General features: G+C 41.5%; 1 protein-coding gene across 2 annotated transcripts; it reads right to left on the bottom strand.

The window, feature by feature from the left end:
• Nucleotides 1-1349: 1349 nt before the first annotated feature.
• LOC120738480 (NACHT, LRR and PYD domains-containing protein 3-like) lies at nt 1350-19808 on the bottom strand. Of its 2 annotated transcripts, XM_040039761.1 has the most exons (15): nt 17539-19808; nt 17252-17447; nt 16641-16702; nt 16485-16506; nt 15032-15110; nt 14661-14889; nt 10826-12587; nt 10543-10716; nt 10286-10456; nt 8397-8570; nt 5822-5995; nt 5533-5706; nt 4298-4471; nt 2577-2611; nt 1350-1953 (listed from the first exon to the last, which is right to left on the bottom strand). In XM_040039761.1, exons 3-15 carry the CDS (start codon nt 16663-16665, stop codon nt 1382-1384), a joined length of 3765 nt encoding a protein of 1254 aa, XP_039895695.1. In that variant the 5' UTR covers nt 16666-16702; nt 17252-17447; nt 17539-19808; the 3' UTR covers nt 1350-1381. The 2 variants fall into 2 exon arrangements, with proteins under 2 accessions (XP_039895695.1, XP_039895696.1); XM_040039762.1 differs by lacking the exons at nt 5533-5706; nt 5822-5995 and having other exon boundaries at nt 17539-19807.
• Nucleotides 19809-20595: the final 787 nt, after the last annotated feature.

Raw genomic sequence — 20595 nt, 5'->3', positions numbered from 1 at the left:
AACTAGAACTTTAATCTCAGCCAAACAGATTTACTGAGGAACAAATCAAACACTGAAAAAAGCCAAACAATAAAATTTTTAAGATATCTAAGTGACTTATATATCACGTTTAACCTGAGTAGTGAAAGACCACAGGGATCTGAAAACGATGTGCCGGGAGTTCGCTGTTCTCATTGGCCCTAGTGACCTTTAACCTCCCGACTAGCTATCAAGCTGGTGGGTAACAGGGTAACCGAGTATGAAGGGTATGAACTCTGGGATAGGTCGGGCCATGAAGGACACACCCGAGCCATCCTTCAAATTCGGGGAAATGAAGGATGCATTTGAAGCAGCCTTCGTCTCGTTGCTGTGACGTAATCGGCCTTCAAAGGATGCAGCCCCTGAATTGAGACACAGCCTATATCTCTGATTCAGGGTGGACAATCTGTGGACACAGCCCCAAGCTCAAGTTTGACAACATGGACGTCCCTTTTTACTCTCTGAATCTCTGCTGTGTAGGTGAGGACCTGCTCTGATGACTTCAACAACCTCTGCTCTGCGGAGCAGAGGAAGCACCGCCTCCTTATGTGCAGTGTAGGCATATTAGGATCTGAGGTACTGCAGGGAGGCAGGAGGACTTTTTAACAAGTAACAGTAGTAATTTGTTTTTTGTCAAAGCCACAGAGAGCCACTGTAGTTGGATGAAAGAGTCACATGATCCAGATAAAGATTCAGAAGCACAGATTTGTGACGTATGCCCCAGGATGTAGTATGAAGACTAAAGATGTGCTTCAGTCACTGAGTCCTGCACAGCTTACACAGTGTTGTGGGAGAGCATACTGGTACACACAGTTCTTCTGTTAAAAAGCATTTAGATTTAATCATGACCAGAACAAAAGATTACAAATGATCAGCAGATACATGAAATATATCTAACAGAACACATTATTGTATCATTGCAAATATAACTATGTAATGTTAATTAATATAACAATGTGCTCTATGAGGTCCTGAAGTATTCATAAACAAGGCAAGTACACAAGTCCTCATGTAAGATACATAAACTGAACAAAGCTACGCTGGAGTCCAAGAAAAACACTTTAGAAGTGAACATGAGCAGAACAGGTCTTTAATCCCTGACTAACTTAATAATCAGCAGGTATTTATGTTGGAATCATTATTCATGCAGAGACTGACTATGGCTGCTTCCACTTACTCTAAATTCCAGTCTTAACCATTAGGGTCAGAGACTTGGTGATCAAACACTTTTTTCAGAGAAAAACATAATAAAATATTTCTGCATCAAAGTCTGACGTGTCTCAAAATATGTGGTCAGGTGATCACGGTGTGTACAAAGGTTGTTCTGTGTGGCACTTAAGTACTTGTTTACATTTGGTGACTGCTATCCCTGCAGGTCACACAAAGCTGCTGAGCACTTGTACATTTCAAGTGTAAACCAGAACCACAGTGCAGGGTAGAGGGGCTCAGTGAACCTGCAGAAAACGGTGTGGAGGTGGACCGGGGTATCAGAGGAGACATCAAAGAAGGACAGAATGCCAGCTGGCCAGTCCAAAAAAACTCCAACTTTTTGAAAACCAGCGGGGCGCGGAGAAAGTCGTATTTCTGTCATTTTGTAATCGTGCCACGCTGAGTAATGATTATCTCTGCAGAGCAGCATCCAGGATCTGTCATTTCCTCCATGCCAGGATTCATCTGGACCTTTGTCAGGTCCAGCTTTGTAAGTTACACCTATGGAAACAGTTCCCTTCCACTCTACCTCCCAGATACTTAAACCAGTGAGACCCTGTGTACATAGCACCTGCTCCCACTTATAATAAACCTCTGGACTGCTAGGAAATAATTCCCACCGTGAATGTAAAATTGGTCGTTTCGACCCAAGTACTGCCTTTCTGTCTGCAGAGAGAGCAAGGTTCCTGTGAGCTGTATCGGGGTCCAGTGTGAGACTGCAGGCAACTGTTGGAAGAAAAATATACAACACTGAGATGTTTCATCACTGCAGTGTTTCTCACAGGTTTTACACATTTGTCCTGATGCATGCTCGGTCGTCAGGGTAAGTAAATCATGTTCATCTGGAGAAATGTCAAAGAGCTGACCTCACAGTTCATTCAGTGCTAGTTTCAGTCATTATGCAAATGTTGTTCATAAGGTTGAAACCTGCAGTCAGCTGATGATGATGTAACGTTTCTAACACTGAAAACGCTGCGTCCAGATCAACTGAATCAACTTTTGGGGTTATACACATGTTTGAATATTAAAGAGCGCTTTGAAAGTTTAGCTTTATGAATAAAACACTTGAAGTTGTTTTGTTTTTTGCTTTGAAAAATCTTCTGTCTACTCACTTTCAGGCCTCTTTTATTTGCACATTGAAATCTACAGCAGTGTTTGAACATGAATATCAAAAACTTTGTGTGCAGCAGGATGCTATTCAGTTAACTAACCACAGGTGCCATTAATAACACGTTCATGTAGGTTACATTAATGCAAACTAGCGCACACTGTTATTGACATATTTTCAGGAATTAAACATAGTATTGAGCTTCCCAGTTAAAAAAAAAAAGACTTAATGAATTACTTACCCTTCTTCGCACCCTCTGCTCCTGAGTAGTCCAGCCTGAAACGAAGAGTAAAAAATCATTCGCGCTCACATTCACTCCCGTATTCTCACCTATGGGCAATTTAGACTAATCAATGAACCTATCCCCACAAGCTGCATGTCTTTGGGCTGTGGGAGGAAGCTGGAGTACCCGTAAGGAACCCACACACATACGGGAACGTGCCAACTCCACATACAAAGACCCGGCCTGATGGTGGAATTGAACTCAGGACCTTGTTGCTGTGCGGCAACAGTGCTAACCACCGTGCTGTGTAACAATTACATTTATTATTTCCAAAATGAAAATTAATTTTTAAAAAAGCAATCTAATAGTCAGTTTTATATGTATTTTACGCATGTCTCATGCAGCTTATGCTTTCCATAGTTCGATTTGTTAGTGAAAAGTGTTTTTTACATTTTTCCTGATACAACATGTAATTAAAAGGTTAAGTAAGAATGAGGCATATAATAATGGATTGGATTTATAAAGCGCTTTTCAAGGCACCAAAGCGCTTCACAATGCCACTATTCATTCACTCTCACATTCACACACTGGTGGAGGCAGCTACAGTTGTAGCCACAGCTGCCCTGGGGCTGACTGACAGAAGCCAGGCTGCCATATCGCGCCATCGGCCCCTCTGGCCAACACCAGTAGGGTAAAGTGTCTTGCCCAAGGACACAACGACCAGGACAGAGAGCCCAGGGATCGAACCGGCGACCTTCCGGTTACAGATACGCTTCCCAACCCCCTGAGCCACGGTCGCCCATATAAGTCTCAGTGGTCTGCTCCGTGGGGTGAATGAGATTTGTCTCAGGTTCCTTAACATTCTGGATGTTGTGGGACTGTCTTAGTTGTCTTTCTGCTATTTTCATCCATCATTTAAAAGAGGAAGAGCTGCTACTCCAGTTAGGATGCCTCCTGGTGGTTTTGTCCCACTGAGAGACAGACCCAGTCTCCCCTTGTCAAATCCGCGTCTATGTGTTGTGTTTCCTGTTTTACTTTGTTAGTCTCTAGTTTGGCTTCCTCTGGTCTTGTTGTGTTTGATTACTCCCAGCTGTGCTCTCCTCCTGTGTCCCATCCCCTCGTTATCCCTCAGTGTATTTTAGCCCTGTGTCAGTGTCGCGTTGGCCCCTCATGCTGTGTGGTTTCCCTTTGTGCGCCTCGTCCCTAGGTTTCTTAGAGTTTAGTATTAGTTTAGTTTAGTTTTTGCAAGTTTATAGTTTATGGAGTTTTTTCTGCTACTGCAATAAAAGCAGCCTCTTTGAGTTTACTCCTCCGTCTGAGTGTCCTGTGTTTTGGGTCCTACATCCTGCGTGCCACAGCCGATTCATGACACTCAGGCTGCTATTCCCACAACTACTCATGAAGCCAATCATGGATGGATGAAGTAAACATAATCTGAGAAAATGCATAAAGGGGCCACATTTTTATGAATAAAGCATAATGAGACACATCGACAAATATTTTGTATTTGAAAAAATACAGTGTTCTTGTTTTCAGTCATGTAAGAATCACATGAATGTCACAACCTTGAATTCTGCACTGAAGATGATCAGTATCAACTTTGATCTGGTTAATGGGTGATATATAATATAATGGGTGTATAATAATGAGATTATACTGATACACCCATTATATTATAATGGGTTAGTTCACAAACATGATGCTTAGACATCTGTACAAGACAAAAAGGCTCTTTATACCTGAGAGTCTCAAGGCTGCATTGGGGATCCTTCAGTTTAGCAGAAAGCAGTTTTGCTCCCAGGTCACCAGGACAATTGTAGGTCAGGTCCAGCTCCTTCAGGCTGAAGGGGTTGGATGTGAGGGCTGAAGCCAGAGAAATGCATCCTTTCTCACGTATCCAGCAGCCTGACAGACTACAAAAGCAAAAAACAGTAGGCAGAGAATAAATTGTATGTCAGATAGACCCTTATGAGCAAGCAAGCTCAGAGACATGCTGTTTATAGACAGTAGTTGTATATGCAGTTTTGACGTCATCATTGCTTATGTGGCGATATTGTCTGAGAGCTGATTCTTATTGTTCAGGAATACTGCAGCACCTCAAAGCCTACTTTTAAACACCGTAGGAACCGTGTAAGCCAGGAGTCTGAAAGCAGCATTTTGGATCAGCTGAAGGCTTTTTCAGGGAGTTTTTAGGAAATCCTGATAATAATGAATTAGTTCAATCTAGAAGTAATAAATATATGCAGCAAGGATGTAAAACTATTAACAAATAATCAACTTCGGTGTGAGTAGAATTTATGTAGCTACTCTGCACTGTTTGCACATGACATTGGCAATAACAATACTTATAGCAGATGATGTGATCCTGTTCTGCACTAATTTAAACAAATCAATACCATCCATATTAAGTCTCATTAATACATTTAGTACATTTTAACACATAACTACTTCGGAGAAATGATACAACTGTCTAGGTTTACTCCGATATTTGGAAATAACAACTTTCTTCCTGGTATTATTTCTTCCTGGTTATTGTCACGGTTCTGGGTCAATACTGACCCAGAACCGTGACAATAACAACTTTCTTCCTGGTATTATTTCTTCCTGGTTATTGTCACGGTTCTGGGTCAATACTGACCCAGAACCGTTGTTGTTGTTGTGGTTTTGTTTTTATTTATGTATTTATTTATTTTTTACTTTATTTTTTTTAATGCTCACGGTGCACCATGTAAAACCGGTTAAAACCAATAAATAAATGTTTAAAAAAATAAATACTTCTAGCGTTTTCAGAAAGACATCTACTGTAATGAAATGTATTCCCCACTGCTGTGAAATCCATTTTTGTAAATGTCATCAAGAAATGACAGCTTGTTGTCTGCTAATCAGGTTGTGAAGACCTAAGCAACTAAACATTTAAGATAAGCATGCCAGTGCATAGAACACAGCTAATTTGTCTGATTTAAGGATTCCTTACCTGAGAGATTTTATTTGACAATCAGGACTTTGTAGTTCAGCTGAAAGCTTCATCACTCCTGAATCCAGCAATTTATTGGCACTTAAATTAACCACTTTCAGATGACACTCCTTGGAGCTGAGAAGTGAACCCAGAAATTCACAGCTTTTCTCTTTCAGCCCACAGAACCTCAGGCTGGGGGGGGGGGGGGGGGGGGGGGGAGTATGTTAATTACTGATTAAGCCACACAAAAAGAAAGTGGGGATGATAGAAAAAAATCAACATGAAATATCACAGTTAGAACTCTGACCTGAGAGTTTCCAGTCTACAGAATCGACTCTGTAGACCAACACAGAGCTGCTTGACTCCTGAATCCCACAGACTATTGTGGCTCATATCCAGTTCTCTCAGGCTGGAAGGCTGATTGCTGAAAACTGAAGCCAGAAAACCACAACTTCCCGATGACAGAAAACAGTAAGACAACCTGAAAGTGTAAAAATGAAGAAATGATAAATTAAGCAGTGCAATCTTAGTTTTCTAGGACCGATCACTTACAGCACCTCCAATACATAATGCTGTATTTCTTCATAGCCTCTTTTCTTTTGGCAAGTACTGATTGGACTGTGCTCATTGAAAGATTGTGGCTGCATTGTTGGAGTACAGGGATGATTTTAGGTGGAAAATTAGGTCTGAATAACAACTATGTTTACATTGCTAAAACAAACCGACTCAGATGTTGAAAGACAACAGAGACGACTCTGGCACTTCCTGTAGATTGTGGTACAATAAAAATAGTTAAAGCAAAAGACATAAAATAGGATAAAGTTAGAAGGGAATAGAATCATAGAATGATAATAAAAACAATAGTTACAGACTCATACTGATTTAAAAGCAAGACAATAAAAATAGGTTTAGATGGGTTTTGAAAGTCTCCAGTGTTGGGGAGGTCCTGATGTGCAGAGGCGAAGTGTTCCACAATTTAGGAGCAGCCGCCACAAATGCCCGGTCTCCTCAGAGTTTTAATCTGGACCTTGGGACAACTAGTAGCATTTGGTCCGCAGACCTCAAAGATCTTGCAGGAGTATACCAGGTTAGAAGATCAGAAAGATATGCAGGAACTAGTCCATGCAGCGCCTTAAAAACAAGTGTTAAAATCTTAAAATCAATTTGAAAACTGACTGGCAGCCAGTGTAATGATGCAAGTATGGGAGATATGTGATCTCGCTTGCGTGTGCCAGTTAGGAGCCCCGCTGCAGTGTTTTGGACCAGCTGCAGTCAGCCAGTAGATGACGAGGTAACACCAGAATAGAGGCTATTACAGAAGTCGAGGTGAGGTGAAGCCATGGATCGCTTTCTCAAAATCTCTGAAGCAGAGAAAAGGCTTAACTTTTGCTAGTTTTGATTACATTGTTCATCTGTTTATCAAAGATTAAATTGCTATCAAAGATCACTCATAAATTTCTTGCAAATGATTTTCTGTTGTTTGCTAAGAGGCTAAGGTCATCATGGTCACAATGACCTCAGCTTTCAGTCAACAGTTGATTCTTTGGTCTTTGCCACGTTGAGCTGCAGATGATTCTGCTCACACACAGTCGACCACAGCCTGGTACTCTGTCTCATCACCGTCACTGATGCATCCAACCACCGCAGAGTCGGCAGAAAACCTCTGAAGACGGAGGTCTCTGTGCAGTGGCTGAAGTCTGTGGTGTAGAATGAAGAGGAAGGGGGCGAGGACGGCCCCTTGTGGTGCCCCTGTGTTGCTGATCCTCTAGTCAGACACAAAATGTTGAAGATGCACATACTGTGGTCTTCCTGTCAGGTAATCCAGGGCATGAGAGAGGATCCACCTGCAGCCTCGATGTCCACCTTTCTTGTGGCATTTGTGTGAAATACTAATTACATCACAGGACGCTCAGCTGCCTTGCTATAACAACCCCACGCACATTAGATGGTATTCAATTATAATAGAAAACGAGTCATTTAATGAGTCACTATAACAGAGCTATGTGTTTTTAAAGTAATGTTACACTTTTTAAAATGGCATACCACAAATAATATTAATAATATCAAATAATGTTTACAACACCAGTGTCCCTCACGCTTCTCTTGCTGTATTAGATTGATGTACAAAATAATATTATTATAAATAATGTTTTTAAAATATATTTTGATAAAAATAACAATAAATTGAAAGTGACATTATTACTGCTTCTCTCTGATGACATTGCAGTTGGCACTGCCCGTGATAAATCATAGTTACTTCAGTATTTTTTACTCAGATTATGTAATTTTGATGAAAGTTTTTGCTTTTTTGTTAAGCAAAAGCTGTGTTCCCATCTCATCACAATGTAGTCACAGTCTGAACCATATACTATTCTCACATCTGCTTTCTAGGTTCATATTATGTGGAGCACTAACACCAGCCTTTTCTGTCAAGCTCTCGGGGATCTACAGAACCACTGCAGATGATTGTAATTTTGTTTCTTCTTATAGTGACTCAGAGGCTGAGAGGGTTAGGAGGCTAAAACTAACCCAAATTGTTGAGTTTTTCAATTTATTATTGTAGTATCTTGTCTCTACAATATAAAGTGCCTTGACACAATTGTTGTTGTAATTTGACACTATAAAAATAAATTTAATTACATTTTTTTCATGTTATTTTATGTTACCTTTATTTTTTTGTTTGTTCCTTTTCTTTGCACTTACTATTTGCTCTCTCACAAATACTCACTGCTGGATTTAATAGAATTACAGGCATTATATAACATACACACTCACTTCAATATTTAAATATTACCATTGTCTCTAATGTTCTATGTATGTAATGTCTGAGAGAGAGAGCATATTCAAGAGTCTTGATGAGCTCTAGGTAAAATACATCATACCTGAGAATCTGGAGTTTACACTGTGGACTGGACAAGCCAACAGAAAGCAGCTTCACCCCTGAATCCTGCAGCAGATTGTAATTCAGGGACAGAGTTCTCAGACTGGAGGACTGGGTGCTGAGGACTGATGAGAGTATCTGGCAGGATGCATTTGTGAGGCAGTTTCTTTCCAACCTAGATGTTAAAAGAAACACTTTTGTTTTGATTCAGATGTTTAACCCCAAAACAAAACAATGGAATTCTAAGATATACCACTGATCACAAAACCTGTTTATATCCAGACGGCATTTTGCTGTTCATATTCATCACTTCATAAAACATTCAAGCTTGTCAAGAAAAACTTATAAAATCTCCTACTATTCCATAAACTGCATCAACAGTACATCCATTACATATCCAAAGCATAGGCTGCACAGTTCATAAACTTCTTATCCCTATGTGGACGAGTTACAACACTTACCATCAATTCTCAATTTAGTTTGATTTATATAGCATCAAATCACAACAACAGTTGCCTTAAGGCACTTTATATTGTAAGGCAAAGATCCTACAATAATACTAAAAAACCCCAACAAACAAGAAAACCCATCCACCCAATTATATATGACCCCACTGTGCAAACGTTTTGGCATCTGTGAAAAGGAAAAAACTCCCGTTTAACAGGAAGAAACTTCCGGTACAACAAGGTTCAGGGAGGGGCGGGGCCATCTGCTGTGATTGGCTGAGGTGTGGGTAGGAAGATAGGACAAAGACACGCTGTGGAAGAGAGCCGGAGACTGAAAATAACTAATGATTAAATGTAGAGGTGTATAAGCACATAGTGAGTGAAGAAGAAACACCCAGTGCATCATGGGAATCCCCGGCAGCCTACGTCTATTGCAGCATAACTAAGGGAGGATTCAGGGTCACCTGGTCCAGCCCTAACTATATGCTTTAGCAAAAAGGAAAGTTTGAAGCCTGATCTTGAAAGTAGAGATAGTGTCTGTCTCCTGAATCCAAACTGGAAGCTGGTTCCACAGAAGAGGGGCCTGAAAACTGAAGCCTCCCATTCTACTTTTAAATACTCTAGGAACAACAAGTGATATTCTGAGTTTGGGATTACGCTGTGCAAGGAACATTACGTTGGACTATCACCACTTCTACGGCTTTCCGGAGGACATAATAAGAACTCAGGAAACACAGGAAAGATGGCGCTGGGTGTCATGGCATGCTGTTTCTCGGTTCTAAAATGTTCATGTATTGTATTCATAGTGGTGTCCCTGCTAGCTTTGAAAGCCCACTCCCATCCGTGACTCACTACTGATGCTCCCCGCGTTAGCCAGTGATTTAAAAGACTCCCGCCACCAATGGCACGGTACAGGAGAAACTGCATCAGTGTGATCCACCCTGTGCCTGCCACCCACACTTGACCCGCTCCAGTTTCCATACAGAGCTAACAGATCAACTGAAGATGCCATTGTTACAACGCTCCACACCACCATCTCTCACCTGGAACAACAGGCTGCTCCTTGTTGACTTTAGCTGTGCTTTCAATACAATACTCCCGGACAGACCAATAATAAAACTGCTGGATATTGAACTTCCTTCAACTACCTGCTGCTGGATTAGAGACTTCCTGTCAGAGAGTTAGAGTGGGGCCTCATCTTTCCCCAGCCTTAACAGCAACTCTCCACAAGACTGTGTACTAAGTCCCCTACTGTACACTCTGTACACACATGACTGTGTCAGTACCCACCCAGACAACGCAACAACGCAGTGATTAAGTTTGCAGATGATACCACCATGGTGGGGCTCATCTTTGGGGAAGACGAGGCGGCATACAGAGCTATATATGTGTACACACACACACACACACACACACACACTGAGCAATGTAAAATTTATCTAACCCGAGAACTTGGAGTTTACACTGTGGACTGGACAAGCCATCAGAAAGCAGCTTCACTGCTGAATTCTGCAGCTTGTTATAATTCAGGGACAGAGTTGTCAGACTGGACTGGGTGCTGAGGACTGATGAGAGATCCTGACAGCATGCGCTTGTGAGGCTGTTTTGGTCCAACCTAGATGTTAAAAGAAACAAATTTGGTTTTATTTAAGAAACTGAAATTGAAATAAAAGTCTTCCTTACAATAAAATAAACAAACACCTGAGAGTTTTCAGTTGACAGTTTGGATTCTGCAGTCCAGCACAGAGTGAGATCACTCCTGAATCTTGGAGGTTGTTGTTACTAAGGTCTAGTTCAACCAAATTACACAATGGGGAGTTAAAAACGTTTGCCAGAAATAAGCAGCTTCTGTCTGTCAGTTTACAGTCACTTAGTCTGGGGGGAAAAAACAGAAAGTTACAAATATTACAAATGGAAGTAATTTATGGTTGTTGTTTTTTTCTTTCATGCTTCTATATATTGTTATTTATAAAAATCAACCTACAGAGCTGTGCTGGAGGTTTTGACCACTGGCAGCAGCCTCAGAAGAGCCTCCTCTGAAGCAGAGTATTTCTTTAGGTCAAACACATTCAAATTTTCTTCAGATGACAGTAGGATGAAGACCAGTGCTGACCAGTGAGCAGGTGATAGTTGGTTTGTGGAGAGTCTTCCTGACCTCAGTGATTTTTGAATTTCTTCCACTAGAGAACTGTCATTCAGTTCATTCAGACAGTAAAACAGATTGATGCTTCTCTGTGAAGAGACTTTTGTTATCATCTTTTTGATGTATTGGATTGTTTTCTGTTTAGGTTTTGAGCAACTGTCTTGCCGCCTTGGCAAACCTTGCAGGAGACTCTGGTTGGTTTCCAGTGAAAGACCCAAGAGGAAACGGAGGAAGAGATCTAGGTGTCCATTTGGGCTCTGCAAGGCTTTGTCCACAGCAGTCTGGTAAAACTTTGTAGCTGCGTTGTCCTTAAATAACAGTTTGGACAACTTGGATTTAGATTGTGCATCAGAAAGCAGATTGACTCCAGAGTTGATGAAGGTCAGATGGACATGAAGAGCAGCCAGAAACTCCTGAACGCTCAGATGGACGAAGCAGAACACCTTTTCCTGATACAGTCCTCTCTCCTCTTTGAAGATCTGTGTGAACACTCCTGAGTACACTGAGGCTGCTCTGACATCGATGCCACTCTCTGTCAGGTCTGATTCATAGAAGATCAGGTTTCCTTTCTGCAGCTGATCAAACGCCAGTTTGCCCAGAGACTCTGTCATCTTCCTCCAGTATTGATATGTCTCAGCTCCTCCATCACACTTGACCTTCTTCACTTTGGCCTGAACCACCAGGAAGTGGATGTACATCTCAGTCAGGGTCTTGGGCAGCTGTCCTCCCCTTCTGGTTTTCAGCACATCTTCCAGAACTGTAGCAGTGATCCAACAGAAGACTGGGATGCAGCACATGATGTGGAGGCTTCGCGATGTCTGGATATTGCTGAGGACAATGCTAGCCTGTCGCTCATCTCTGAATCTCTTCCTGAAATACTCCTCCTTCTGTGGATCAGAAAACCCTCTGACCTCCGTCACCATGTGCACATACTCAGGAGGGATCTGATTGGCTGCTGCAGGTCGTGTGGTTATCCAGAGGCGAGCGGAGGGAAGGAGTTTACCACTGATGAGGTTTGTCAGCAGCACATCCAGTGAAGTCGACTCTCTGACATTAGTCAAAGTTTTATTTTTTTCGAAATCCAGAGGAAGGCGGCACTCATCCAGACCGTCAAAGATGAACACAACTTGGGGCTTGTTATAGTTGTAGGTTTCTCCTTTTGTTTCAGAAAAGAAGTGATGAAGAAGTTTCTTCAAGCTGAACTTTTTCTCTTTCAGCACATTCAGCTCTCTGAAAGTAAATGGAAATATAAACTGAATGTCCTGATTGGCTTTGTCTTCAGCCCAGTCAAGAGTGTATTTCTGTGTTAAGACTGTTTTCCCAATGCCAGCCACTCCGTTTGTCAGCACTGTTCTGATTGGCCCATCTCTTTCAGATGAAGTTTTAAAGATATCTTCACATTTGATTGTCGTTTCTGTTGTGGCTGTTTTCCTAAATACTGCTTCAATTTGTCGGATCTCATGTTCATCATTGACTTTTCCAGTTCCCCCCTCTGTGATGTAGAGCTCTGTGAGGAGCATTGGATTTCCAGCTTTAGCAACTCCCTCAAACTTCTTCTTCAGATTAAATTTGACTTTCCGCTGGCAGTTCATTGTGTTAGTTTCTGAATTAAAAACAAACAAACAAAAACAAAACATAAAAAACCCCAGTAATAACACCAAGTGGAGTTTGCAGTAACAATGGCAAATGTGATACAACCTCATTTTCAAAAGAGTTTAGACAGTGTGTAAAATCCAAAAACAGAATCCAGTGATTTTAAATACATATTTGAGTACTGCATTTTTCAGACTATTAGGCGTACTTAAAATGCTTTAATTTTCTCAAAAATCAACAGTGCACCTTATAATCTGGTGCGACTTATGATGAATTCTGGTTGTACTTACTGACCTCGAACCAATTTAATGTGGTACACGGCGCTCAGAAATCTGTCAAAAATGTTTTAGTATGACTTTGCTAAGCTACGAAGCCTCCTTGATTGATTGTCGGAGCATTACGGCTATCGTAGTCAGGAACCTCGTGGAGTAATCTGGGTCCTAAACTCCAACACTTCAGGTCCCAAAGTCAAACGAACACTACGGCATCACTGAGAGTTAAAAACTGTCTAAATTCTTTCATCCTTAATAAAATGATCAGCGTTGCTGCTTTACCAGGTGTAACAATTAAGTTTAACATCCAGGCATCCATGAAAACAGAATTTAATACATTTAACGGAGTTAGAAGTTAGCAGGAAGTTAGCTCGCTAACTTCCACCTAAACATGATATAGCATGTTCTGACTGAGAGATTTCTGAAAAATTCAATCTTACAGCTCTGCTGTCACTTCCAACGCAAATGAAGACAGAAAACTAAACAGCAGTGACGTTTGTAGGGTTACTGAAGTTGGGCTAGCTGCTATATAATGATGTGCTACGTGATCGCTAGCAACACAGCTATGTTAGCATAGCATAAACTCACTGAAGCTGGAGGATGAACGCTAACTTTTTTCCACTCGGTAAAAGTTAACGTGAGGGTTACTGATGGTTAGAGACAAATGCAATCGCATGGCAGGATGCTGTAAACGGACCAAACTTCAGTCAGGAGAACAACTGAGATAATCCATCCACAATACGAGGTTAGTCACTAATATACTGCAACAACATGGGAATAGAACAGCTGCCTGAGAATTCAACATTAATGAATCAATGGTACAGAAGTGGAGGAAGCAAGAAGAATAAGTTGAGTAAAGTTTGACTTATCTGACTGTTTTGTTTTGTTTGGTCTGAATAATACGGTACACATGTGTAATGGAGTTGTAATGGCTTCAGTTTTTAGACCTGTATTACATCCATTATTTATATTGTTCCATGATTTGTACACATGGCATGTAAAACCTTTACATCTGGGGATGCACCATAAAGATTTATATGAATGCTACTATCTAACCCATGTCTTTTTCATTGCTTAATTCAGCAAGACAATACCCAACCACATTGTGAGTGCATTCCAACAGCATGTATTCATAAAAGAGTCTTGGTATTAATGCAGGGGAGGTGTGATGAGCTGATGCAGCTCCGGTGTGTCAGCCTCCCTGCAGTGGCGCCATAGACCACACCCAAACAGTCACAGTAGTTGTTTGCATTTTAACAGAGAGAGAATATCAACCAAAAATCCAGAAAAAAAGCAAAGTCAGCACAGTCCATAAAGTTAGTATGTATAACTTTGTGTGTGTTTTTTCTGGATTTTTGATTGTGTATTACATTCTTTCTCTCCATGAAAATAAAGATTTTTATGGAAGTCTCAAGTGAGCAAATAAATTCAGCTTACTTGTAATCACACTGATATGCTGAGCCTTAGTTTTTGTTTTGTTATGTTGATGCTGGTGGCATCCCAATTCAGGTTTATTCTCCTGTCACTTTCTGAGTTTTTCCCCATTGTGTCCAGTTCATAGGTTAAGTCTACATCTCGGCATTAGCTGTTCCTCTGTTCTGTTTTTTGCATGTATATTTTGAAAGACTTCAGTATTAAACCCGTTTTGAGTTTATTTCCTTTTTTCATGAGTCCTGCATTAAGGTTCACTTCCTGCCCACCATACAGCAATCCATGACAGTATTATGGATCAGTGTGGCATCATTAGATGTCATAGCCTTTGTCATTTTAATTATCATCATTTGTTTCTCAGTATTGTTAAGATGTCTTACTGCTCTGGATGGACTCAGCTAGTTCGTTGTGATTCATTCTCCTCAGGAACTGCAGTGTGATCTTAAGAAAAGCCGTTCTCCTGATCCTGATCTGCTTTTCTTCACCAAAATCTCCCACATCCTCGTGCTTCTTCTGAGTCTCTAAATAGTCAGAGTTTCCTTGACTCAAAACACTCTGAATCATCTGCAGTTCATTCTTCACAAATGCTATAATGTCCTCCTGAAGTAACTGTAACAGAACAGACAGAACCACAATCAGGCAGTGTAGTAGGAGTTGACAACACTAGTCTTAATAGCACTGCAAGGATCATCAAAACAGATAATTTTTCAATGATTTTAACGATGGTGAAAAATTTTCTACAATCACATACTGCAAATATGGAGTCCAAGTCTTGAGGATTGTTATGGAAAGATGGAAAACTGGCAGATTCGGTTCCGTCCCCATGATCTCTGCAGAGAAATAAAACTATGCGTAATGTGTCATAGTTTACATGCAGTACCTACAGGTAGTTAATAGTAAATAATGCTTATCTATAGCAGAAAGATTTGTACAGTAGTTTAACTAACACAGTTGTGATCTCATGACCACCTGCAGTTGTGAGCAGCTGTCACAAAACAGACTGAGCGCAACAGATTCACATCTAAAAATGGCCAAATTTACAGCGTAAATAAATCAAAGGAAGAGAACACAATGACATGTCTCACTTCAATGTAGGTTAATCATGCTAACAGAAAGACTGACTGCCGAGAGACAAAAAAAGCATCAGAATGCTAATGTCTGCCAGAGAAACACATTGTAGTTGTGAGCACGACCCACATGTACACATTCAGAGGCAGGCAGATGTAATTTGAAAAGGTTTATTGATTGCTAGTGATGTTACACCTGACATTGAAACCCCCAGGCCTGTATCAAGCAAATGGGGTGTGTCCAAATGATGCCTTTGTCGAGGCCCGTATTGTTCTTCAGGCCCCTGCAGAACATCAGGGGGGACAGAGCATCTCCTTGGTAGATCCCGCACTTGATGCTGACTGACGCTATTGGCTTCAAGTTGACCTTTAGTGTTGTTCACCACATCCCCATGAGTTCATGATAAATATTTACATATATATAAAAAAGCAAACAAACAAAACCCCCAACAAACCAGTGGCCGGCGTAGAATACAGGAACATCTGGGCCGAGTATGGACTGGAAGTCCTGAGATCAACATGGGAGACTCCTACTAGGGTGGTGCAGAATAACTGACCAAAGATCTTTTGGGACTTCAAGATACAGATGGGCAAAACGGTGGCAGCTAACCAAATGGACATAGTGGTGGTAGACAACCAGAAGCAGACGGCTGTAATGATAGCTGTAGTGATACCGAATGACAGCAACATCAGGAAGAAGGAACAGGACCCTCAAGCTCCCAGGCCTCTGGTAGAGGACACAAGCTTGGAGCATGAAGACTGAAACCCTTATATGATAAATATACATACAAAGCATTGTTATATAGATATATATGTTTTAGGAACATGTAGGTTCAGTTTAACAAGTCCTCACTTCTTTGGATTGAGCTAGCATATGGGAAACCAGTAAAACCAGACTTGACTAATGTAGCCTCAAAAGAACCACTTTCAATTCTTTAATCCAAGTCCTTAATTTTCATCTACTTTTGACCATCCTTAGGATGACTCTTTGTACACCACTTAAATTAAAACCATACATTTTCTTTTTTTTTTTGGAGTTTAATGTGTTCAATTTCATAACAACTCAGATCATGAGCTTCATCAGTACATGAGAAATGTGTTTAAGGGAATGAAAGCACGATATAAACATGGGATTACCTTTTCTTGTTAGAGGATGCACCTAAGAGCAAAAAGAAAAAACTAAATTAGCACTCAGGTTGAAGATTATTTTAATTATTCATTTTATTATTAAAAGTCCTCAAAAAACAAAACAAAAAAAACAATAAATATGAAAAAGAAAATAATAGGACTTACTGGAGTTATTCATTTTTGGATCCATCAGATCATCTGCATACTGCACTTCTAAGGAAACTTATCTGAGTGGGATAGTTGCAAAAGTAGTACGTTAGATTCAAACAGCATTAGAAACGCTACTTATGCCCTTTGAGTTCTAACACCTTGTCAAACCAGTCCAGCAAGAGCAAGTAGAAACAGAATTGTTGAGTAGTGTCAAATGTTAACGGAAATGTAGTAAAAGGAGAAGCTTGCAGGGTGCATAATTATAAGAGCTTTAAAGAAGTCTCAAGACAAAATGAATAATTTAGAAGCTCCAGGACAAGAAAAATAAACAAGGGCTAAAACCCAAATTCAGTTCAACACAAAGGTGGCATGACAAAGAAAAAGTGAAAAATAAGTAAGACTTGCACAACGTAAATGTTATTTACAAGTGGACACAATAACAATAACCAAAATTGAATACAATTTTAAATTTGAAGAAGTTTATCACAATAAAAAAAACAAAAAAACAACCCTTTTTTTTTTGCAAGTTTAGGAACTTGACTACAATTTCACTAACATGTTTTATAAAACACATAGTTGATTAGTTACACTGCAAACTCCTGTTTTAACATGTACATGTACTATACCTGTCATGTTTGAGGTTTTCTGACTGAAAACACAGACTCAGAATCCAAGTTCAGAGCGTTTTTGTCTTTTTACAATTAGAACATCAAGTTGCCAGCGATAGCAGAACCTTCAAGCCGTCTGATCCATAACTCCTCAGTTACGACTCTCCGCCAGTTCAACAGATCCTTAATCCTCCTTTTTACTCACACCCCAGGTCTAGATATCGGCACAGAAAGAAGCAGAAGGTAAGCAGACAAACATTTCCATACTCCAAATGAACAGAATCAACTTTTTGGGATTTCCTTACCTGGATGATTGAGCGTGCATCAAGACATTTCCATACTGAGACACCAATCTCACTAACAGGTCTTTATTAACAGTCTGGCATCAAATGGACGTCTTCCTCAAGCCTCAGTAGGGAGCGGCAGATCACAAGTTCAGAAACAGGTGGGGTAATCACCTCAGGTACCCAGGTGTGCCCAGTCTGGCTGGAGTAGGCAGAAGATCCACCTCTAAAACACAGGGTGTGGTTAGTGCACCCACACAGCACAGACAGATAGAAAAAGAAAGAAAAACCAGAGGGAGAGGGGACAGGGGACATCCAGGAGGACCATGACAACACAACTCTTTTGTTTCTGTTATTTTGCTTGGGTAACATACTGTCACGGTCCCTGTGTCTGCCCAGTCGGCCCAGTGAGGCTACATGTGTTTGTTCTGGTTTCTCTCTCTCTCTCTCGTCCCTGCTTGCAACGGTCTGCCTGGGTGGAGTTCATCATGGGCTCCTGCTTTCGGTCCTCACACCTGCAAGTAATTACTCACCTGTGATTCATCAACCTGTCTGTCTGCCACTTCTTAAGGCAGTGGCTATGAGACCTTCGTCGCTGGACTATTGTGTAACACTCCTTAGTGTAATTCTGGGCTTTCCAACATTTCGAGTTCTATTCATGTTTTCTTAGTATTAAATACCTTGACCCTGTATATAGATTCTCCTTGCCCCGTCTTGAGACCCTGTTTCAGAACCTGTACGTGAGTGTGGCAGTTTAAGTGTGGCATGTAGAAGGAGGAGGATTTCCATGTGGAGTGAGCGGACCGGCAGTGGACTCCTGGGATCCCTGGACCCCCTTTTCCCCACTTGTATATGGTGCACTTAGAGTTGTGTTAATAAGGAACTGTTTATTGTGATTCGCAGTCTGTGCGTGAGTCTATCCTGCTCCGTCGTGACAGATTCATATTCAAAATAATGACTCTGAAATTTCTTATAGTCCAGTTATTCCTTCAAAAGAAATCAAAACAAGATTCTGCCCTCTGATACAGTGATCCAGACTCTTGAGTCAGGATCTGTTCGACAACAGTTTATAGACAGACCTGTACAGCGTCCGTATCACTGCAGACGCTGCACCAATCCATCTTCTTCCCTTACTTGTGAAGAAAACCCAGAGATACTTAAACTCCTCCACTTGGGGAGGAGATTCCAGGTCCCTGACCTGGAGTGGGCACTTCACCCTTTTTTCTGCTGAAGACCATGGCCTCAGATTTGGAGGTGCTGATTGTCATTCCCGCTGCTTCACACTGGCGTGAGAATTGCTCCGATGTGAACTGGAGGCCACCACCTGATAAAGCCAACAGAACCATATTATCTGCGAAAAGCAGAGATGAAATTCTCAGGCAGTCCTAGTGGAAACCTCCCACCACCTGGCTATGCCTTGAAATTCTGTACAAATAATCTGAATCAGTGACAAAGAACAGATTTGGCAGAGTCCAAACCCCACTGGAAATGAGTATGACTTATTACCGGCTATGCGGACCAAGCTCTTGCAAAAGTTCTATAAGGATCAAATGGCCCCCATCAGTGTGCCAGACACCCGAATACTCTCGAAGAACCTCCCACAGAACACTCAGACGGACACAGTTGAATACCTTTTCCAAGTACACAAAACACGTGTAGACTGGCTGGGCAAACTCCCATGCACCCTCAAGTATCCTCAAGAGCGTGAAGAGCAGGGCCAGCGTTCCATGACCAGGATGAAAACCACATTGTTCCTCCGGTATCCGACATTCGACTAATGGACGAACTCTGGCCGAGCAGTGTGATTTTCCCCCCTATAGTTGGAGCATGCTCTTGGGCCCACGCTTCTTGAAGATGGAAAACACCACCCCGGTCAAGAGGTTCCACCCTGATCTACATGCAACATTGTAGAGGTGTGTCAACCAACCTGAGTCGCCTGATGGTTTGTGAGAATCCCCTGGCAGCTGCCCAGCACACACTGCACCCGACCCCTAGAGTGCTTCCTGCTGGTGATGGGCCTACAGGAGTCTGGGCTAATGTCCATTTATTGGACTGTGTCTGGGCGGGCCCCGTGGACTAAGGCCCAGCTGCCAGACGTTCGCCCCCAGGCCCCCTCCTCGGACCTGGCTCCCGGGTGGTAACCCTATCCTGGGCTGGGTAAACTGTTCCCTTCACTCCTAGGACTTTTTGAATGTTTTTGTCTGGTTGCTCACCCAGGACCCAGGTATGACTACTGTACTTAACGTAGAATTTTCAAGCTATCTGTATTGTACTTGAATATTGTTTTTTTTTAAAGTGATATTTTAATAATAATGGATAATGGATTGGATTTCTATAGCGCTGTTCACGGCACCCAAAGCGCTTTACAATACCACGATTCATCATTCTCACATCACACACTGGTGGAGGCAGCTACAGTTGTAGCCACAGCTGCCCTGGGCAGACTGACAGAGGCGAGGCTGCCATATCGCGCCATCGCCCCTCTGGCCATCACCAGTAGGCGATAGGTAAAGTGTCTTGCCCATGGACACACCGACCATGACAGAGAGCCCGGGGATCGAACCAGCGAACTTCCAGTTACAGATACGCTTCCCAACCCCCTGAGCCACAATCGCCCCCCGATTGGCTCTTCTCCATACACTGTTATTTGTTCCTTCATATAAGTGGTTAGGGATACTCAAAGTTTTTGACCTACCAGCGGCCTCGCTGTGGTGAGAACCTAAATTGCTCATCCAAATGAGTGAAGAGGGTAGCACAATTTGGTTTTTAGCCATATCAGACAAGCTAGTCAGACATGATGATTTTATTAGAGGTCCAAACAAGAAGTTTGACAGTTAAAGGCTTCTTTCAACATTTGTTGGCCCTGAAAAAAAATTTGACAAAAAAAAAAAAAATCCGAAGCGGGAAGAAGAATGCCAGAATGACTTTGGGTTCAATTCTGCAGACTTCCTCCCAAAAAGTCCATTTTGCTATTTGGTCATATCACTAAATAAAGGTTAACTTCTCTTTGTCTTGATGCATGCTCAGTCATCCAGGTAAGCAGATCTCCAAATGGTTGATTCTGTTCATCTGGAAGTA

The sequence above is a fragment of the Simochromis diagramma genome, unplaced genomic scaffold (genome assembly GCF_900408965.1).
Source record: "Simochromis diagramma unplaced genomic scaffold, fSimDia1.1 OVJJ01000031.1, whole genome shotgun sequence".
NCBI classification, from domain to species: Eukaryota; Metazoa; Chordata; class Actinopteri; order Cichliformes; family Cichlidae; genus Simochromis; species Simochromis diagramma.
Note: the sequence above shows the minus strand (reverse complement) of the source record. Positions and strands in the feature narration are given on the sequence as shown.